The 22,960-nt window shown below is 38.5% G+C and overlaps 2 protein-coding genes across 6 annotated transcripts; both read left to right on the forward strand.

Moving 5' to 3' along the window:
• Positions 1-100: 100 nt before the first annotated feature.
• Positions 101-9,318, forward strand: LOC141633279 (uncharacterized). 2 transcript variants are annotated; one of them, XM_074445717.1, is made up of 3 exons: positions 101-3,000; positions 9,038-9,091; positions 9,210-9,318. In XM_074445717.1, the coding sequence occupies exon 1, from the start codon at positions 130-132 to the stop codon at positions 1,207-1,209; it is 1,080 nt and encodes a 359-aa protein (XP_074301818.1). In that variant the 5' UTR covers positions 101-129; the 3' UTR covers positions 1,210-3,000; positions 9,038-9,091; positions 9,210-9,318. The 2 variants fall into 2 exon arrangements, with proteins under 2 accessions (XP_074301818.1, XP_074301819.1); XM_074445718.1 differs by lacking the exons at positions 9,038-9,091; positions 9,210-9,318 and adding an exon at positions 3,661-3,830.
• Positions 9,319-11,696: 2,378 nt separating this feature from the next.
• On the forward strand, positions 11,697-21,433 carry LOC141633280 (N-terminal acetyltransferase B complex auxiliary subunit NAA25-like). Of its 4 annotated transcripts, none has more exons than XM_074445719.1 (18): positions 11,697-11,941; positions 12,057-12,213; positions 12,329-12,447; positions 12,533-12,701; positions 12,780-12,898; positions 13,340-13,410; positions 14,372-14,507; positions 14,746-14,921; positions 16,359-16,561; positions 17,059-17,189; positions 17,410-17,486; positions 17,975-18,049; positions 18,174-18,366; positions 18,700-18,819; positions 18,910-19,048; positions 19,459-19,496; positions 19,590-19,853; positions 20,355-21,433. In XM_074445719.1, exons 1-18 carry the CDS (start codon positions 11,795-11,797, stop codon positions 21,051-21,053), a joined length of 3,033 nt encoding a protein of 1,010 aa, XP_074301820.1. In that variant the 5' UTR covers positions 11,697-11,794; the 3' UTR covers positions 21,054-21,433. The 4 variants fall into 4 exon arrangements, with proteins under 4 accessions (XP_074301820.1, XP_074301821.1, XP_074301822.1 ...); XM_074445720.1 differs by having other exon boundaries at positions 11,705-11,941; positions 18,700-18,813; XM_074445721.1 differs by having other exon boundaries at positions 11,715-11,941; positions 12,537-12,701.
• Positions 21,434-22,960: the final 1,527 nt, after the last annotated feature.

Genomic DNA, 22,960 nt, shown 5'->3' on the forward strand with positions numbered 1-22,960 from the left:
GTGTCTATGGTTTGCTTAGCATTTGAAAGGATGACCAAGTTCAACAAGTGCTCCTTTGATTGTGGTGCCCTAGTGACCAGACTAGCCAAGAACCTCTTGGGTTATGAACCGGGGGCAATTGATAGACCCATGAGTACGGAGGTGCCATACTTCGACATTGCCTACATGAAAGGCATGTTTTGGGTTGTGGATAGGAAAGATAAAAAGAGGTACTCATTGAGAGTGAACACGGACTCCTATATGAAGCTTCCCGCAAACGGGAGATTGCCCGAAACCTCCCACTTGCTCGAACTAGCCCCACCTTGCCCTCCGGCCCGATCCTACCTCATTCCCAAGAGTCTTACTTACACTCTTGATAGTGAAGCGGTACGAGAGGAAACAACCCCGCGACTTATTTTCGATCCTCCTAGGACTTCTCCACATGCCCCATCGTCCTTCTATGTGCCCATGCCCTCGCCGCCCTTTGATCACCCTAGACACTCCACTTACGCCCCGTCCTCTTCTTTTACGCATGAACCCTCATCGTACCACGAACAACCTAGGAACTCCATGCATATGCCATCTTTCACCAGAGGATACAACCAACCTTCATCGACTTATAACCACCAATATCCCATGTCGGACCTAATTGAAAAGGTGAACAACTCCTTGGTCCTGAGAGACGTGCACGAATTCACCTATAACCAGGGAATCAGACCGAAGGAATGTCCTAGCTTTTGGTCAGGAGATGGGGACACTTCCGGGGTATTCAAAGCCTATGGTATTCAACCCTCGGATTGGGGTCATAGAGTTCCTCACGGCGATGGACACTTGCTTGGTCCTTGGGCGGGACCGCACTATACCACCGGGAGTTTCTTTAACGATACACACCAAGGTGTAGGCTATCAAGAGAATGTGAGTGGTGACTACCAAGGTAATGTAAACAGTACTTACAACGAAGAAGTGGGAGGTGTCTCTTATGAAGGCGAGGGTAATGTTTTCTATAGAAGCGAGAGTGGAGGAGGAGGAGCATCTATTTGGGCACCGGGACTTATGGAGCATAATGGCCTCTACATCAACGCCATAGTGGAGGATGCATCGATGAACACCTCGGGCGATACCAGGAGTGAGGAGCTCAGCATACAGAGGAAGGAGTCACCGGTAAGCAACCAAGGAGCCTTAGTTCAGTGGGTGAAGGGGCTTGGCAAGAGGAGGAAGTCCTCTTCTTAGTCTCGTGTGCTTATATGAAAACTCGTTTGATTTTGTGTTGGTTGAGTCTCGAACAAAATGACCGGATTTTAGGACTATCAGGTATCACTCGACCGAGTCCCGTTTTCACTCGACCGAGTGGCGGTTCACTCGACCAAGTGTCCCCTATCACTCGATCGAGTGAGCCGAAATCAAACCCTGGGGTCTTTCTTTAAGTGCCTGCACTCGACCGAGTGACCCTCTCACTCGACCGAGTACCACCCCTACTTGACTGAGTAAGCCTCCACCCGACCGAGTGGACTGTTCTGTTTCTGTTTTAATGGTTTTGAACCGACTCGGACTGAGTATTTTTATTTTGTGACCCTACTGACCACCCAATGGTTGTACGAACGTAGAAATCATCAACGAATAAACCGGAATGAGTCGTTTAAATTATTATGTGCCATTTCATATGTTGTAAAATGAAATATGCTTAGCCGATGGATGAGACTTAACATGCTTAGTAAGAATAATAATGATGAGGTAATTAGTGAGCATAAATGAGAATTCTATGAGTTTTACACGATCGAGTCTTGTGACAACTAGAGTGACATGATATGATACGAGGATGGATAAGAATACATGCGTAATCACGTGGTTTGTGCAACATGAATTTTGTCGGGAATAAGGGATATGGAAGAAAGTGAGCCCCAATAGGCGAAATAGTTGACCGCTTATGATTGTTATGTACGGAGCCATGCACTATACACGTATACATAGCATCACCAACTATAAATGATACGACTGGACCTTAGCCGTATGAGTGTTAATGAATGTTGATCTTGACTTGTACTCGAACCCATGAGCCTAGATCGAGTGAGTAAGAGAATCCTTCTTGCGAGAGATCGAGTGGCGAACTTCGGGACGAATTTCTCTTTTAGGGTGAGTGAATGTAACATTTAGGAATAAGAAAGGACATGAGAACACAAAAGAGCACGTACGGTAAAACACTAGCGAGAGAGACGAGCGAATGTGTGAGGAAGAGTCTTGGGGGTGAGGCATGACACGAATGAGACGAAAGAAAGTGTTAAGGAAAAGTGAGGATGAGGTGAACTTCGAGGATGAAGTTCATTTTTAAGGAGGGAAGATTGTAATACCCGACCTTTGTGGGACCCGTACTTAAACCTGGGGACGTGTGAGAGGACCTTTAGACCAATAAGAGATCACTCGAAAGGGAAGGATAGCCTTACACTAGACCCGAGCCTAGACCGAATGGTGTTGCAGCGGATCAAGTGGGTCCACTCGGTCGAGTGAAGGGTACACTCTACCGAGTGAGTCTACTCGATCGAGTGGGGTGCTGCTCGGCTGAGTGAGTCCACTCGCCGAGTTGACCCGGCACTCAGTCGAGTGCCGCTGTTTTCAGAACACTGGATTTAATCCCTTTCACCCTAACCCTAAAATCATTTTCACCTTCCTCCGTATCTCTCCAAACTCCCTCCCCTCTCTCTAAAACCCTCACAAACACCTTCTACTTGGGATTCAAGCTTGGATTAGAAGATCTACCACCTTCCTCTTCATCTCCTTCACCTAGTAAGTAAAGATCTCTCCTTTTCTAGTCATCTAAACCTTAACTTTTGGGGAAATTCGTCATGGGTGATTAATTAGCAATTAGTATGTGTATTTGGGGTAATTAAGGGGTAGTGATAAGGGGATTTGTAGTGTATATTAGTATAGGATGTATTGTGATAGTTATTATGTGGTTTGTATAAGATGAGACGGTTCCTTGAGACGGTTTCGGTCCGGATTCGAGTAGCTTGAGGAGATTGCTAAAAGGTAGGTTAATCCTACTCGGTTTCAATGATGTAAAGTTGGCTATGTTGATGTTGTTGTTAGTCTTGCATAATTAGGGCATTTGCATTATAACATGCTTAGTGGTAATCACATCATTAAAAGCATGACTATGATATATTGGTTATGGTTCATGTATTGGTCATTATTATATATGTTGGAGGATTCATTGTTGTTGTCATTGTTGTTGTTGTTGTTTTGGAGACGTAAGGCGGTTGGGAGACCGTCTTACGCTTGAGCCGCCTCTTGGAGCTTCCCACTCCAAGAGGGGTGTGCACATTAATGGCTTGAGTTTGGAGGGGCGCGTGTGGTTGAGACACGACGTCTGGCAGGGGATCCGGTTGGCTTCCAGACCCGGTACGTCTGGGCGTGTCCCGGTACCTATTTGTGGTTATCGCTATGTCTGGGCGTGTCCCGGTACCAGTGTGGTTGTCGGTATGCCTGGGCGTGTCCCGATACCGTGGTGGTGGTCATTTGGTGTTATGTCATTCACATTAGTAGTCATATTGCATGTTCACACATAAGTCGTGTTATCTTTTATTCGTTTATTGAAACTGACGTTTGTGTGTCTGTGTTTTGTCACCTGTCTCTTTTAGGGTGGCCTGTGTTGATCCATATGATGTCCTTTGGTCATATGGGGAGTAGGTTAGATACAGATTGTTGTATAGTGCATGGGAGATGGGACGACCTTGATGAGTCACGAGATGAGTATCACTAGTTAGATGAGTATAGTAGCCATGAGTTGTATTTTATTCATTAATTACTAGTTTGTAATCACTAAACTTGTTATTAATAATAAATGTTCCTTTATTCTATCTCCGATTCACCGCCTCGAGAAACCGAGAAGGTAACATCTCCCAATTACCTTGGCCGAGTAAGAAGGGGGTGTTACAATATACCTCAGATTTTAAGTAGTTTACCAACATAATTGTGTCAAATATAATCAATATAAGGCTGTCAAGACTTGAATTATGAGCTTTGTTTTCATGAATAACGGGTCAAAACAATGTACATGGACAACTATTTGGAATTCAAATGCAAAAACAATGCAATTTAACATCATTGTTATTAAATTCACCAAGACTCGATCTAAAACAAAGGAAAACATGTTTTTGTGTTCTAAAATTTTTTAATTTTTATGGATTTTTTGATATAAATGCACACAACAATAAGTAAAGGCACACAACATAATTAAACTCCTCCCCCAAACCTAAATGTCACAGTGTCCTCGTTGTGACGCCTAGAGCATAGCAATCGCACACAAATCTCCAGCAACCTAGAGGACACAGCTAACAAACGGAATGGAAAAGAAATAGATAATACAATAAAAGAAGGTACAAGGAAAGAGAATACCGGGTAAGAGCAAATAATTCCCCCAAACCAGCTACAAAAATAGGGGAAAAATCATCAACCACGCAATTCCTATTCATCTGGCCACGTTTCTAACTCAACGAGCAAGGTTACTCGATCGAGCCTGCCAGCACTCGATCGAGGAACCATCTGGCGAGCAATTCTGCATTTAACAACAATGTCATTCAAAGCGCTATCAATACAACTTAAAGCTCGTAATAGTAAATCAAAAAGTAGCGCATGTGCTACACACAAGCATAAGTAGCACTAATAAATAGTCCAAAAGAAAATAAATAACAAATAAAGTTACTTGCTCATCAAACTCAAAATCTAATGTAAAATATGAGCAATATTCATCGTTCTTCAAGTCATCGTCACTTGATAGGAGATAGGGCACTTCATCCGTCATAGGAGCTCCATCAAAAACTTTGACTGGCTCCTCTCTGAAAATCTCAGCTTCCAAAGCATCCAACTCGGCTTCTATGTCAATACTCTCATCACAGCTGTAAACCATCTCAGGAGGAGGTTCATCTCCATAAATCAACCTCTCAATTTCATCCACTTCCTTGCTCCATGGATATGATGCAGCAGCAGGGGCGTCAGGTGGATTCCTATCAAAACATAAAGTAAGACAATCATCAAAAGTAGGATCAAGAGCATTAATCATATGACAAGAAGCTTTTAAAACAGGAGGACGTTTTGCTTTGTTAAGACCAAAAGTGATAGTATCATCTCCAATGTTGAACGTAAGACTCCCATGTCTAACATCTATAACCACCCCTGCAGTATGCAAGAATGGTCATCCTAGAATAATAGGAACACGAGAATCTTCAGCTATATCTATCACTACAAAATCGACTGGAATGAAAAATTTCCCTATCTTAACTGACACATCCTCTAAGATACCCATAGGGTGCTTAATAGACCTGTCAGCCAATTGTATAGTCATGTTAGTACATTTAAGCTTAGTCATGTTTAATTGATTGCAAATTTTATACGGCATGACACTGACGCTCGCTCCTAAATCACATAAAGCATTGTCAATAGATAAAGGGCCTATAGTACAAGGGATAGAAAAACTCCCTGGATCCTTAAGCTTAGGTGGAGAATTGGCTTGTAATGCGGCGTAGCATTCATGAGTGAACGCGACAGTCTCCACTTCATCAAAAGACCGTTTCTTTGACAAAAATTTTCTCAAAAACTTAGCATAAGCCGACACTTGAGTTACCAATTTAGTAAATAGTACTGTCACTTGAAGATTCTTTACTACCTCCATGAACCTCCCAAATTGTTGTTCAAGTTTGGATTTCTGCAATCTTTGGGGGAAAGGTAGTTGGATTTTGATTTGCTCGGCTTCTTTTGCATTAGGAGTACGTTTAGAAGTATTATCGTCAGTTACAGGAGTGACTCGATCGATCCTGTAGTCACTCAATCGAGGAACCTATTTTTGTCCAATGTCGTAGCTGAAACACGCAAAAAATCACTGTCAGAGTGGATTCCTCGATCGAGCCCGAGGTGAACTCGATCGAGTAGCTTGGTTCCTCGATCGAGTCACCACGTCAGTCACCTCTTTTTCGTCTTTTTGCTTATCCCGTGTTTGATCCTTGCAAGTTTCTTTCTCGTCATCGCTCAACTAGAGGTTTTCCAATCTCTTAGGATGCATATAGGGAACCTCATCTTCATTAATAGGCATGTCCGGACCTTGATAAGAAGTACTGCTCCTCAAAGAAATAGCATTAAATTGCTCATGAGCTTGTTTACCTTGAAGAGGAAGACCGGACTATTTTGAAGGATTTTGAGCCACCATTTGAGCAACTTGGGTATCTAACATCTTATTATGAGCAATGAGTTTGGAGATCTGAGCCATTTGCTTTTGTTACATTGATAAAGTTTGTTGTAAGAGAGTTCTCAACTCGGCCATCTCATTATTAGGAGCTTGAGGAAGAGGTTGAATTTTTTGGAAACCTCCTTGATTTTGCCGAACAAAGCTTCCTTGTGGTTGGTTACCACGATTTGGAAGAATAACATAAGTACTTTGTGGCGGGGCTTGAGCATAAGTATTATGACTCCTCTCAGGGAAGAAGTTAGGATAAGGAGTACCTTGCTTGAAAGATTGGAAGGCATGAACTTGCTCAATGGTACTCATACACTTGGCCGCAGCGTGGCCATCTATCCCACATCTCTCGCAGGACACTTCTTGTTGAACCATGTGAACCATTTCCTACTTACCCAAAGACTAAGTAGTCTTCAACTCGGCCATTTGAGCCGTTAAAGCCTCCAATTGCGCTGCAATAGCATTATCTGACCCACTTCCTCTCTTACTTCCTCTGGGGTTACCATACTCAGTTGTGTGAGTAGCTATCTAATCAATCAACTTCCAAGCATTACCGTCAATAGTGTTATCTTGGAATCTCCCATTAGCAGCTGAATCAAGTAAGGCTCTATGATCATCATACAACCCGTTGTAAAACTGGTTGCAAAGGAACCAAATTTCAAAACCATGGTGGGGGACGGACCGCACGAGCCGTTTGAAACGAATCCAAGCTTCATTAAAATCCTTAGAAGGACCTTGCTTAAAAATTGTAATATGACTTCTCAATGCATTAGTTTTCTGTGGTGGAAAATACCTCTTGTAGAATGCAAGAGCTAGAGAAGTCCAATTAGTAATTGCGTCGGTCTCCATATCTAAGTCCCTAACCACTCAGCTACATCATCTCTCAAAGAGAAAGGAAATAAAGTCTGTTTCACTTGATCTTGAGTCACCCCAGCTGTCAAAGGAATAGAACAGCAATAAGTAACAAACTTCTCCATATGCTTTGCGGGGTCCTCTCCTGCTTTTCCTCCAAACATATTTCTCTCTACCAAGCTTATGTATGAAGGCTTGATCTCAAAAGTCCCCTTGTCAGTGGTAGGGAGCTTGAAGCCTTTAGGAATAGAAGCAACCATGGGTTCAGAGTGACTGACTAATGTTGGCATCTTTGATGTTGTAGGAGTAACTGGTGCAGAAATAAGAGTGTCCTCTTCAAAAGGACGAATCTTCTGCGAAAGTATACCGCTCGTAGTCAAGTGTACTCAAGTCTTCCACCTGACTTACTTCTCTTTGAAATTTTCGTCTGTACCGAAAAGTCTTTTCTGGCTCGGGATGAAAAGGTATAATATCTAACCTATTAGACCTGGGCATACATGAAAACAACAAGAAAAGATAAAACTGTCTTAGGGAACTGAAGTTCCCTTAAACAAAAGACAAACTAAATTAGAAACAAACAGAAAATTGTTGCCTCCCCGGCAACGGCGCCAAATTTGATAAGGCTAAAGTCGTATCACCTTAATCAAAGTAAACCTAAATTACTATTAACTAATAGCTAGTGGTAAGAAGGGTCGAATCCACAGAGAGGCGAGGTAATTATTCTAGTTTGTTAATATTTAAGTCTGTCTTAAAGTAACCAATTTATGGGGGTTTGTTGATTTGGTTTCTAACAGCTAATAGCAAAGTAAATAAAGGATGAATAACAATAATATTAAAGAGTCTAGGGATTTGGGTTCACTAGGTAGTCATACGGGGTGTGATTTAATTTATTGATAGAGCTAATTATGTTGTTGAAGGTTATATGATCGGTCGATTCAATATTCCTTTAGATCTAATTTAACATGCAATCGCTATCATTAAATTATCTCTATTCAGTTATCGTGGCCTATATTGATTCTAACTCAGTTGGTGAAAGTCTCAATTCGCTATACTAGTCAATTAACCCTGACCAGTAATTAATTTACTAGATGAAGAACAATAACATGAACAACAACAAATAAGCAATTTTAACTATCAATTCATTAGTTTAATCCCCTTCTAACAACCTGGATCATCTTTCACCCTAGATTAAAGGTTTAGCTACTCATACTAATAATAATAACAACAATAGCAATAATAGAAAGCATAATTAAGAACATAAAAGATGAACAAGTAATTGAAATAATAATTATTGAAAGATTAGAACAATACCGTAATTAAAGGCAATAGATCCGAATGCTAAATTAATGTAAACTAATCTAAAGTATTCTAAGAGAGTTTTTAGAGTAATTCAACTAAACCTACGGAAAATAAAGCGTTCATAAACTAGGGTACGAATTGAATCTAGGTATTTATAATAAATCATAACCGACTTAAGGAAAATTGCGAAAAATATAGAAATAGGGAGTTCCTCGATCGAGCCCCATTGTACTCGATCGAGTACGTGCTTCCTCGATCGAGCCCAGCTCCAGTTGATCGAGGCACCACTTGTTTCTGCTCTTTTCTTCGTGTTTTCTTCTTAACTTCTCTTCCTTCATTCTTATGGATTTCTGTGCCATACTTCGTGTATTCCTTCCTGTCTACTCCGCGATGCCCATTTCATTACTTTGCTCCTCAAATGCATCATTCCTGCATTAAACATCAAATAGCGGAAGTATCGACATTCTAACATAAAAGGCATGTAAATAATATAATCTAAGCACGAAAACCGTATCAAAAACAATTAAGGGGAGGCATAAATATGTATACAATTATGACTCATCAGTGCTAGAGGTAATCGAGGCGATGGTCGGAGAAACAATGTAAGATTTCACACCTTTATTAGGTCATTACAGTGTATTTATTTATTGCTAATTATGATAATAGTCATGTCTGTATTGTTGTTAGGTTCCAAGAGGATATGGAGTATTTGTCAACCGTGAGGGAACTACATTTGCTAATGTGAGCTTATAAATTCAATTGCTTGTTAAAACAAGTTCAAAGTTGTATCTTTTTTTTATTATTTTGATGCTCACTTTGTAGACCTCTGAACTTTTATTATTTTGCCGTCATTTTTCAGACCTCTGGACAAGGAGGACCTCTCAACATTTCTTCTATGAACATCTCCATGCAAGCTAGTCGAGAATCCATCACAACACTAACCTCGTCTCATCCGACATGTGTTTCTCGTGTTTCTCAATAAAAATTAGTTGATCAATTTGAATTTTTTTGTTTGAAAAATAGTAGGATTAAATCATGGAATATCTTTAGTTTTATGATTTGGAATAAGTGGATGCCATGTTAGGGCGTTTGGACGAGAAATGCAAAGATATGCTGATATTATTACATTTGAATTGATGAATTAATGTCTTTTGTACTTGCGGTTAAAATATAGGCAATAATAATTTTTGGGTAAGATGGTCTCACACTGTAAGATGATATTTTTATTGTAAAATTCATGTATAGGCAAAAGGGCCGTCTTACATAATGTTTTTCTTACACAAAAGGACTGTCTTATACTTGAGATCGTCTTATTGTAAAATTTGTGTATAGGCAAAGGGAAATTTCACGTTTCATCATAAAAGTGTACATGGTTTTTTTTTTTTTTTTTTTTTTTTTTTTTTTTTTTTTACACAGATTTGTTTACGCTTAACCTAGTAGGTGAAATTAGGATTGGGTTTCCTTCTTCAAAAAAGAAATTAGGTTTGGATTAGATGAGACCATTATTGTAACACAAACCAAAACTTAGGATTAATTTTGTATAAGAGAAAAGGTGGGATTATTTTTAGAAGATTGCTCAAACGTTGGATTATTTTTGTGTTATTTTCCCAATTATCATTTGAATGATATTTATATTGACGAAATTTGGAAATATTTTGTATAGACACACAAATATTATTTTTTGCATGTGCTAAAATCTTATGAATACAAAGAAAAATTAGAAGTAGAAGTAGAAACGCCAATTTGCTACTTCTACTTCTAGTGGCCTGGTTGCCAAAAAAAAAAAAAAAGAAGTAATGGTTTCATAAAAAAAAGTAATGATTTTTGGCACTTTATGTGAAAAGTAGAAGTAGAAGTGTGTGTTTGGCCTAATTTGTAAAAATGTTTTTGGACTCAAAAACACTTTTTGGCCAAACACATCATTTTCTAAAAGTTCAACAAAAATTTCAAAAGCTAAAAATCCATATTTTTGCCCATAGAAATAGAAGTAGCTATTTGTTGTTTCTGTTTTTGAAAAACACTTTTGAAAAATTAAGCTTCAAAGACAAAAACTCATTTTTGGGAATCGAGGCCAAACATGCTCTTAAGTAGAAAATACTTACTTCTACTTTTGTGGATCAATAATCAGAATCTGACTTCTTAAAAGTAGTTTAAAACCTCCATAATTTAGGGTGTTTGGTCTAACTACTACTTTTTGAGTTACAAAAACACTTATAAAGCTTGACCAAACAGCACTCCCTAAAAAATAGTGTAACTTCTACTTTTTCATTTACAAAAGTACTTCTACAACTAGGCCAAACAACACCTTAATAAGGTGTTGTTTGACCAAGCTTTAGAAGTGCTTTTGTAACTGAAAAAGTAGTAGTTAGGCCAAACACTCTAAGGTGCTGTTTGCCCTTGATTATGGAAAATGGTTTTTCCTTTTCAAAAGGAGTTTATTCATAAGTTACTTTTCGGAAAAATTTTAGTTGTTTGGCCATACTTTTGTAAAAGTGGTTTCTCACAAAATTTATATGTTTGGCCTAACTATTTTAATACAACTTTTGTTTGCTTATTTGGTTCTTTATATGAAAAGTAGAAGTAGAAGTAGTAATTATCTACTTCTCCTTTTGGGAGTGAATAATCAGTTTTTGACTTTTCAAAAGCACTTTTAAAACCCTCTAATTTACCATGTTTGGCCAAGCTACTACTTTTTCAATTGCAAAAGCACTTTTTAAGCTTGGCCAAACAGCACCTAATTTACGGAGTTTTAAAACTACTTTTAAAAAGTTAAAAGCTGATAATTAACCCCCAAAAGTAGAAGTAAGTATTTGCTACTTCTACTCTACTTTTCACATAAAGAGCAAAAAAAAGCAAAAAACCGCTTTTACAAAACTATGGCCAAATAATCAAAACTTTTCCAAAAAATAGCTTGTGAATAAACAATGAAAAGTTATTTTACATCAAAAAGGAATAAAAAAAGAAGAATAGTGAATGGGCTGGGCGGAACATGGGTCGGATATGGTAAATGGGCCACGCGTAGATAACAACGAATAAGAATAAGAATAAGGGGTTGTTTGGTTGCCATAAGGGAAGATAAATTCACATGAACTCCAATTTCACATGAATTGGAAATTCATGTGAATTGCATAAAAAGTGTTTGGTTGGCATATGGGTAATGAATTCATGTGGGAATTGCCACTTACCTAGGGGGAGCTAGGTAAGTGACTTCCTCCATAATGGAGGAACTTAAATTTCATGGGAAGTTTCACTTCCCCGTGATTTTAAGCAACCAAAAAAGTCATAATATCATAATTACATGGGATTTTCAAAATCCATGAATTTAATTTAAAAATGAACAAAAAGTCTAAGAATAAGTAAAAGAGGGGAAGCCGAAAAGAAGAGAAATTAGGTTAGCCTTAACAAATTAGGAGTAAAACAAGACAGCAGTTGCAGTACGATACGATGTCAGGGAAGATAGGTCACGCCGGCGGTATCCCGGAGCGTAAAGTCCGGCCAATTTGGGACGCCATTGATTCTCGACAATACAAGACTGCTCTTAAACTCTCCTCTTCTCTTCTCTCTAAATTCCCCAATCTTCCTTACGCTTTGGTTAGTTTCTTACTCTTTCTAGGGTTTACTTTTACTTGCTTTCTCATCGTCTTCATTTATTATTCACATCGGTTTAAGTATTTGGTGAATTAATTAATTATATTGTTGTAAGCAGGCATTGAAGGCTCTTATTTTGGAAAGAATGGTGAAACCTGAAGAAGCGCTCTCAGTTTGCCTTGAAGCTAACCATTTGCTTCATCATAATCTTTCCTTTTTAATGGACGATCTTACTCTCAGCACTTTACAGATTGTTTTTCAACGTCTTAACCGCCGTATGTTCTCCTAAGTTAAGGCGGAGGTCTTAATTTAACATGGTCTTAAGCAAGACTTTTTTTTTTTCAGAAATTCTCCTTTTTCTTTATAATAATATATATGTAAATTCAACAGTGGATTTGGCGACTAGCTTGTACGATTATGCATGTGCCAAAATTCCGAATAACTTGGAGCTCATGATGGGCCTTTTCAATTGCTATGTTCGCGAATATGCCTATGTTAAACAGCAACAGGTTTTCACTTCACTTCCATTTCTTCTATTCAATTGCGGATTGTGTTTTATTCAACCGCCTTAATGTACTCTCTATTTTCTGCCAGACAGCTATTAAAATGTACAAGCTTGTCGGCGAAGAGAGGTTCTTGCTCTGGGCTGTTTGTAGCATTCAGTTGCAGGTTAGCTGTGGTCAAGGTGCCCTCAACCTCTTAGCCTTGGCCGAAGGTTTACTTAAAAAGCATATTGCTTCACACAGTTTGCATGAACCTGAAGGTTTCATTTCCTTGCCTTTTCTCCCAATTCTTTTTTTTCTTTTGTTATCTGTATGCTAAACTCTGCCACACGGTGCAGCTCTTATTGTCTACATATCTGTGCTCCAACAGCAAGGCAACTTTAGTGATGCCTTACATGTATTATCTGGGAATTTGGGCAAACTGATTCTCATTGACGTTGATCGCTTACGCTTACAGGTAACTTCTCAGCTTTCTATAGTTACCCCTATCAGTTCCTGCATGGAGTGTATTAAGGTTTAGGAAGCTCGTTTTAGTGAATGCCTCAAATAACTCCGACGTTTGATAATGCTTGCATTGTAAACAAGGGTTATCTTACCCACTTTTCCGTCTAGCGAATCGTGGGCCATCATTTCTTCCATTTGGATCATCCATATTAACGTTTGATTAAATTCTATGCAACAAATATTCTACTAAGTACTTATAGGCAGTATCCGTGTTACAGATCTGTATTTGGCCCACTAAGAATTTGGCTACACTATTGTAAACTACAATACTCTTTGGTTTCTCAGTTTGTTAGTATCTACCAAGTCAAATGAGTATCGGGATCTCGAATCCGGAATAAAGCATATTTCTTATATCGTCGCTTATTTACTTATGCTCCTTTGCTTAATCTGGCAGGGTAAACTTCTTGCTCAGTCAGGCGACAATGTTGCTGCAGCCAGCACGTTTCAGAAAATCCTAGAATCATGGTATGTATGTGAAACCTTGGGGGGTTGTTTATTCTTGTTGTAATGTTTTAACTATATGAATACATGCGAGTACTTCAAATCATTGGATGCGTTATGGAGAGTTCAGATGACACTACTAGGGAGTAGGGACTGAAGTTACCATTACCTTTACCCTAATTTTTTTTGTTAGATGATTTTACATTTTTACTGTTTTATTTGATCTTTTGGTCCTGCTCACTCAGCTTTTCTCTTGAATCCCTGATACATTCATGCTGAATCAAGTGAATTATTTAATCTGAACCACTTAAAGATCCATTGAAGGCACTCTATGATGCAGTGTGTAGGGTGTCCAACAACTCTTGATTGGCCCATTGTTTTGCACTCGTTTCTGGGAATTCATAAGCTTAAATTGGTTCTGTATGTGAAAGGAATTTCACGTAGGTTGATTTGTCAAACATAGTTTTGTTAGGTATTGAAACTAAACTTGCTATTATGCCATGTTCTTGTATCAAGAAAACCGTAAATTTACCTCTTTTAGTTGTCTAGTATGCCATCTTCCATAGGTTTTGTATGATTGTTTTTGAAATTCTAAAAGAACAATTTCTTGCTCAAGTCCATTAACACACATGCACAGCCAGCTCTTAACGGTTGATATTTATTCAGCTACTCTTCTCTAATTTGTGTAGAAACTAGAAACTGTAGAGTTTTTGTGAGGCTGAAACTGAGGCATTTGTGGAAGTTGATAAGTATGTGTGGGTATAGGCGATCTTTTGATTGAATAAACTTTGACAGTCTCACACTCTCACTGCCTCTTATCTCTATAATGTTGTTTCATTTGGTCTTTTAGGTCATTGTTCTTAATTGGTTGTTTTTTTTTTTTTTTTTTTTCTAATAATCTCGTGGTCATTTTGTCGGGATGTATTTTTTTTTAACTTTGCTTTTGCCTTTTCCTAACATTGTTACTTTTCAATTGTACTGGCAGTCCTGATGATTGGGAGTGTTTCCTACACTATCTGGGTTGTTTGCTAGAGGATGACAACAGTTGGTGTGATGGATCAGCTAGTGGAACAAGGTGTCCTATATCTGTGGATAAACCCTCTCATATCACTGATGATTTGGTACGTGCCTAGATCTAGGCGATCATCTTTTTTTCAGTGAGATTAACCTTGTGCTTGATGCTGCTTTATGCTTTCGACATCTGTTTAGTTTTATTTTTTTCAACTAAAATTTAGAAAAACAAAAGTTTGCATTATATCTGAATATTATGAGATGTGTCCTGTAATTTCCGGATTTATGTATATCTAGTTTCCCGAACACCCAGAACCTAATTATGCATTTGGTTTTGCACTTCTGCAGTTTAATAATCGTGTCCAAGCTGCATTGTCCTTTGTCCAGAAGCTACAAACTAAAAATAGTGGTGACCCAAAGAGGGGCCCTGATCTGGCTTGTCTTGAAATTGAAAGGAGAAAACACTTGCATGGTATGGGGGATAAGCAAAAATTCATTGATGCATTGGTGCAATATTTTTCAAGGTGGGTTCTTGTATGTATTGTCCATTCAGGGTTACCGGATTCGCTTGAGTACCCTACAAATCGCAAATCGTAAAGAATGAATTCTATCCTGCCGCTTACTGAAAATACGTATAACAGACGTTATATAAGAGCGAATCGCGAATCAGGAAGGGTGTATTCATAGCGAATCTGGTAACGATGGTCCATTTAATTATGGTTGTCCCAAAACTGTAGGCACCTGTTAAATTTTATAGTACTCGGTATATTTTATCCACCATTGACTGTATGGATATATTGAAGCAATGATTGGAATGGAGTTAGTCTTACCTGGAACCAGCTGGAAGCGTAGTTAACTTAATTAACACGATTCTTTCAAATTGTTTCGGAAAACTTGTGTCGCTGCTTCCCAAATTAACTTGGAAATGGTTATTTTTGTTTCCCTTCTTCCCACATCACACCCCATTTCACCCAAAAAAATGTCGCGGAGTTTGAAAAGGTTTGTTTTTTGAATTTCCGATCTCTTTAGTGCATAGTTACTACAGTCGCGTGTCGACACGACATGGGACACGAGTCACAACACTGTATATGTGTCAGATACGACATGATGGGACAACGACTCTTGACCCGCTCTTGACTTGCTGAAGTTCTAAAACCAGAACTACTATTATGGAGATTGGATAAGAGGAGAGAGAAAGGAAGAAAATGAGCAGAACAAAGATGATCTACCGACTACTGGCAACATGCAGCGACTCCGTGGATAATAACTTGGAGAGGAAAGAGGAAAGAGGAGAGAGAGGCGAGGCTGCGAGAGAATACCTTACTGAAAAATAAAAAAGTAGGGCTCATATGTGGCGGTTAGACAAATAAGTGGCTTGAGGGTTTTATTAAAGATGAACATGATGGTCTTTTTAACCTCTCACCTGTATATCCTAATTTAGTTTGTTTTGGATTTTGGTTCCAATAAAACAGCAAAAGAATTACCACATTTTAACACAAGTACTTTTTGGCTGTGTTACCCCGACTCTCCGACACGGGTGTCGGTGACTCGGTGTCGGGTCTGACACATATTGAACGTCGGACATAGCTATTTTATGTGAATTTTTCGATTTTTTTGGCCTAAAGTGAAGTGTCGGTAATCGGTGTCGTGTCAGACGCGAAAGGTATCGTACACACGGCAGTCGGCACGGCGGCTAAGTGAAGTGTCGGAGCAACATAGCTTTTTAGGTAGCTACTTTTTATCCTTAAAAACTACAAGGCCTGCCGTACCCGTGTCTAAGTAAGTGGTTAAGACACGTATTTGACTGTATCATGACACTTCTCTGCCGTATTGGAGTAACATAGTTGTAGCGTGAACTTGTTCTATATCTTCTGCAGCATATGTCTTGTAAATCCACGTGCGCTTAGGCTCATCAAAAGTGTATTATCTATATGCAAACTTACTCATATTTTCAACTGCAGATTTGGCTCCTTAGCCTGCTTCTGTTCTGATATTGAAGTATTTCTTGATATTTTGGCTCCTGATGAGAAAGTGGTGTTGCTAGAAAATCTTATAACAAGCGCTGCATCCATGTCAATGGTACCTACCAAAACTTTGGCCCAGACTATTAGTTTGCAGAAAGTGCAATTGGAAATTGGCATCAACTCTAAGCTCCCTATTGCAGGTATTCTTATTGTGCTTTGCATTCTACCTTTGTTTAAAGAAGTCCCCCTCAAGTGCCAAGGCTCAGTGTAGCAATAGCCAAAACACCTCGATGTGCCTTTTATATGAGTCACAGCTAGTGAGTGACTCTACTATGCATTAAATGCACCTCGTAGATAAGTCGTAGTTAGGGAGGCAAACTACTATTCCCCGTAGTCCTTTTATTGTGTTGTGCTCCTTACCACATTATCTCTAGCTTTTAGCCTTTTACTCCGTTACATGATAGTCCTCTTTAAATCTATCAGATGGTATTCTTACCATAAAATTATTTTAAAAATACAAATTTATTTGCGAAAATAGTGTGCCTCATGCCTATGGGGCACGCGTATTGTGCATTGTGAGCCTCACGCCTTCTAAAACCGAGCCTTGTTCAATGTCCAACATGATTCTACAAGTTTGTGCTTCTTTGCAAAGTGGTATCTCAAGTATCACTAACTCACCAATTATTGTTTGTCACAGAACTTGAATTAGTGGCTGCAAAGATGGTTGGCTTGTTTTGTGAAAACCTTTCTCTTTCAAAGGATTTGGATCCACAAGAGTGCATGCATGGTGAAGAGCTTTTATCCATGGCTTGCAACATATTGGTCCAGGTAAGGTCGTTATTGTCCAAGTTACTAAAAATGGAATGGACTTGCCCAAAATGGAAAATGGATAGTTTGGAATGGATTGGAGATAGTATCGACTTATTTTCTTTCCATTGATAGCATTTTATCTTTGTGAAGTCCATGGCCTCTTATTTTTTGTGTCTAACCTGTCATAGCAGTTTTATTTGAACTGCTGCTTGTACTAACTGTGTACTACGATTTCCAGTTATATTGGCAAACTAGAAGTATTGGCTATCTCATAGAAGCTGTTATGATACTGGAATTAGGCTTAACTGTCAAGAGGTCAGTTAAATTAGTTCCAAAAGGTTTTGTTAAATTTAATTTTCGTTTTACATCTCTTAGTGGCTTCAACTGCACTTGATTGTTGTTCAATTCAACTCAAGTATTGATAGATTATGTTAGATGCAGTAAAAATTTAAATTGCTACTATTTACATAAAGTTTTTTGTGTACTTTGTTGTATTTTTCAATCCATTGATTCTTTTGTTGAAAGTAGAAGAACTTCATAACTGTTATTATACTTAATTAATCTTATGAGTTTAATCATCTCCTTCAAGGTTATAGCTTAATCAGTTCCTGAAAAATGAGAAATAATGACTTTGAAATCCTTGCTTAACAGACATAAATTTCACCCTACATTAATATGTTAGATGTTATTACTAGCTGGCTGGATTAGTGTATGTTTTTTTTTTGACAATCAGATTAGTGTATGTTGGTCACTGCACGAGTCTGTTTTCAATGTATAAGGTTTGTTTTTTGTTCGTGGAACAGATCTGTGTCACAGTACAAGATACTTTTGGTGCACATTTATTCATACTTGGGTGCTCTTCCAGCAGCCTACGAGTGGTTAGTATACTTATCATTGATCTGTGTCACAGTTTCTTTTGGGACGTGTGCTCCTTTTAAGTTCTATTTCTCTAAGATTGCTCTTTATTCATGTGGTAGATTTGTGATATGTACTCTCTTATAGGTATTGTTCTCTGGATGTCAAAAATATCTTGTTTGAGACTGTTTCGCATCAAATCCTGCCACAACTGTTGATATCTCCTCTGTGGGAAAATCTAAATGATCTTTTGAGGGACTATCTCAAGTTCATGGATGATCATCTACGAGAATCTGCAGATCTGACATTTCTTGCTTATCGCCACCGAAATTATTCAAAAGTAAGCTCTAGAATCAGCTGATACTTGTCATCCTGCTTATGGTTGTTGCATCAAGAACATATTTGCGTCATTTAATTCTATCCACCTAATATCCTTTGTTGTTTGGTTGTGAGTGACCTTTGGAGAATTGCTGATTTGTGTGATTTTTTAACACTAGTCGGGTTTCTCAGTTTATTCTGTATTATGCATCTGCTTTTAATTATGATGTCATCACCTGTGGGCCCTTTTTTGTGTTGAAACAATTGGGTCCATGTTTCTGTCATATGTTTTACAAGCCTGCTACATGAGTTCGCTGCATGTTGAGTAGCGTTGCTTTTGCTTCTCATGTTTCAGGTGATCGAGTTTGTACAATTTAAAGAGCGATTGCAACACTCTAACCAATACCTATTTGCAAGGGTTGAATCAGCTATCCTCAGATTGAAAGAGGAAGCCAATAATATGGAGGAGGTAGAGGTAACATTTATTGTAGTACATGTCCAAAACTCAAAAAACTTTTGTTATGTTGTTTCTATGTTTGAGAAAAGTGACATATGTGCTTCTCAGAGTATTTTTGAAGGATTGAAATGTGGAACACAAGTTGTCGAGCTTGTAAGTGAGACCTCGTCAGATTGTTTGACATTTAATGAAGACTTGGAGTTACGACCTTGGTGGACACCGATACCAGAAAAGAATTATCTTTTAAGTGAGTGAAACATGTCATCTACTCTTCGTAGCTACCAGTAATTTTGATGTTCTACCTTTATATTACTATTTTAGCATTCTGAGTGCTGACACGGGTTGGTAAATAGTAGATTAGTTAGGTCTTCTATATTTTACAGGTGAAAAGAATAATTAGTTTGACTCGAAATTTCTTTTCTTCACTTATATCAGCTTTAAGAATGAAAGATATAGTTCTATGTGCTCTTTTTGTCAATGCTATGATGTACTTGGCTCTCTGAGTTTCTTGAGTTATGTTCTGTTTTATTCTCCCCCCCCTTTGCTTTCTTAGTTTTGCTTTCTCCACTGGAGCTCATGTATTTTCTGGATTGTAGAATGCAGATATACCTGATGAATTGGATGTTCCTGTGATTTAATAATTTTATGGTAATGCAGGACCATTCGAAGAACTCTATCATCCTAGGGAACTTGCGGTAAGATTTAACCACCTCAGTTTATCAATTTAACATTACATGATTTCTGTGCCATATTGTTCTATCTAACTTTTCTGATTCTGAAATGCACAGCAAGAATATAGGAAAATCTGGGAAACAAGCGTGCAGAAGATTGTTAAGAAAAGATCTTTGATTCCTCGGTTGGTCTATCTGTCTGTGCAGTTTGTGTCAACGTTTGTGAAGAAAAACGTAGAAGCCAATGGGTCTGCATCTGATTCTAGCTGCTGTTTGGAGATGAAATCTTTGCTAGAGACCTATGCAGAGACCCTTGGTCTTTCGTTAGATGATGGTATAAAACTTGTGCTTGATGCCGCTGAGGGTGAAAAACCTTTGGAGGTGTGTTACAAAAAAAACCTTCCTAGTCATATCTAATAATTTTTTCTATATTGCTTTCTAATACTGCATTTTTTTTTTCTGGTTGCTATCTGATTTCTAAATTAGCATGACCCCTTCAGTTTTTGTCACTGTTAATTTTTCTGGGGTATGAGTGTATTGGAAAGGTCAAGAAACTTGCATACTTGCCCGTTACCACCAGACAATCTAGTGACTCTAGTCACCCTCTGCCCTCTGGCCATTTCAAAGCTATGGTTTGTGTTTCACATGCCTTGAGGGTTTACAGATCTTTGTGTCTCACAGCTGGTGCCGCATAAAATCTCCTTATTGCTTTTGTGTGCCATTTAGCCTTCAAAGTTGGGTGCAGTTTTTGTGATGTTGTTACTAAGGTTTTCCGTGGCAATAAATTTCACTTGTGCACCTGTGATTTTTTTTTTTGGTAGCCTTTCTTTCACTGTATTGCTTGCATTGTACCTTTTGCCAACCAATTTGAGATGTTGTCAGGCTTTTGGGGCTGACTTAGTGGAATGGATGAGCTTTGCCGTGTTTCTTAACTCATGGAGCCTGGGTTCCCATACATCAGTATTTCCGGAGAGCAAAGGGCATCCGGCTGCATGGCATGTCATAAATTCTTTGCTACAGAAATGTATAGTAGAGATGGTCAGAATAACATCAGCAGGTCCTTTGATATGTTCTCCGGGAGGTGATCTACCAGTGCTTGTGCAGCTAATCACGGAACCTGTAGCTTGGCATTGCCTTGTTCTTCAATCTTATATTCGGTCATCTTTTCCTTGTGGCAAAAAGAAAAAGAAGAGTGGATCTACAGACAGTGCAACAACTTCATTAATATCTCAGGCAATCAGGGATTCAGTGGTTTCGGTTCAGAGCACCATTGAAGTGGTTGCAAAATGGCTGAAAGAAGAGATGAACCGAAAAGAAAAGGAAGCACTAGACCAATTACTATCCTCTATAGAAAGAGAGACAAATGAAGGTCCTGGTCAAGTATTCCGAGTTGTTAGAGATTCAGTAGCTGTTGCAAATAAAGCCGATGTGGGGGATCGAATCTTTGAGGCAATCAAGTCTTGGAGTCCTACGGATGTTGGCAGGAATATGATAAAGAGCCAATGTAAGATGCTGTTAGATTTTCAGCAGATTTTTGAGTCCAAACTAAAATTATTGGAGATATTGAAGCAGCAAATGTAGGGCTGCTGCCTGTATTATTACCTTTAGGATCATTCGTTTTCAGAGGGAGGGTATCCTATGAGTCTGATCCCCAGGGCGGTCTGCAGATTTCAGTCCAAGTTTTCAGTTAATCTGTTTGGAGTGTTCTGCTCTACCGGGGGAATTGAGTTTGAACCATGTACATTAAATAAAGCAATTTTTTCAATTTCTGGTACATAGAAGGAAATGTTTGTAGTTCCATTTCTTATACAAATTTTGTTAATTTTCTATGAATTTAAGTTTGTTTGACCGATGTATTTAGCGGCAAGGATTGCTTGCTGTTGACATTGACTGAGATGCCTTGACCTTTTATTCCAGGGTGCAGTCTTATTCTCTGATGAAGTCTGCACATGTTTTGCTAAGGGCACTAGTTAATAGTTATAGACAAATGTCAAATGAGGTGTGTTAGAGCATCCGCAAAGGTGAGGCTCCCCATATTTTCTCTTTCCTTTTTCTTATTTGTCCACCTCATTTTTCACTAACTTTTTCATTTATCCTCCACATTTCATAACTACATCTATGCAACAATGGAGTTCCTCAATTTACACCCAAAAATTTGGGAACCTCCCCAAAAGTAACACAAATCGCCTTACTTTTTTTTTTTGGGACCTCTCCTAAAAACAATGAAACCTCAAATGTTGGGGAGCTTGATGCAATAATGAGGAGTCCAATATGAGAAAAGAGTGTATATGGGGAGCTCGATTTCCACCTTTGCGGATGCTCTTATGCCACATTATAAAATTCACAAACCTTTTAATAACAAACCTCTATACAACAATAGAGTGAATAGGCAAACCTCTCAAAAGTAAACAAACCCCTAAAAAGTCATCCTTGTAGTTAGGGTTGTAAATGAACTAAGCCTGCTCGACAAGCCCTCGGGATCGGCTTGGTCAAAGCTCGGCTCGAGATCGGTCAAACTGAGATCGAACTCGGCCCCGAACTAAGCTGAGCCCAAACCGAGCCGAGCTCGAGCACACTAAGGCTCTGCTCAGGAGCTCGTTATTTTTAAAATTACTTAATGTTTTTCAATATATTTACTTAAATTGTATCAATTTTAAAATAAATAAATTAAAATATTAGTTTATAAGATAAAATTACATAATAATTGTTATTATAAACTAACAAAAAGATAATATTCTTGTTTGAATTTGAATTTTTAATCAAAAATTACGTTATAATTAAAATAATGCTCGAAAAAATGGTATGCAAACAAAGCTCGGGCTCGGGTTCGGGCTTGTAAAATATTATATGAGCCGATCCGAGCCTTGATTTCAAGAGCTTGGGTTCGGGTTCGAGCTCGATTTTTACAATATGAGCCGAGCTCGATCATAGGTAAGCTCGAGCTCGGCTCGGCTCGGTTACGCCACTACTTGTAGTTGAACAGAATTGAACTTAATAGAGCTGAACTGAAGTGAAGTAAGAGTTAATTTGTGAAGAAATAAGCTGAAGTGAATGAAACTGAACAAAGCTGAACTGAAATGAGCTGAAATTAAGTACAAAAAAACAGGGCCTTATTCATGAACCAATAACCAATTACAACAATAGGGAGGTTTGTTAATAAACCTCTAAAATAGTGGCCAAATCACCTTTGATGAACCTATATTGCTAATGCCCTAATGTTCTGCTTTGACTTCTTATGCTAGCATCAACTTTGGATCAGTGTCGGAAGGTTTCCATCTCTGAAGTCTGAAACCTATAATTAACGGTTTTGGGGTGACTGGGCCCTAGAATATACGGTCCAAAAATTCTTGTCGCAATTAAAGTCCCAATAGGTCTTGGTATAGACGGGTGGGGCGAACAGACGGGTTAAAACCTCTAATAAAATGGGTAGGGGGGGACAAGGTGAGACACCCCCATGTGTTTTCCACTTTATGGCAAATGAGTATTTT

The sequence above is a fragment of the Silene latifolia genome, chromosome Y, assembly GCF_048544455.1.
Source record: "Silene latifolia isolate original U9 population chromosome Y, ASM4854445v1, whole genome shotgun sequence".
NCBI lineage: Eukaryota > Viridiplantae > Streptophyta > Magnoliopsida > Caryophyllales > Caryophyllaceae > Silene > Silene latifolia.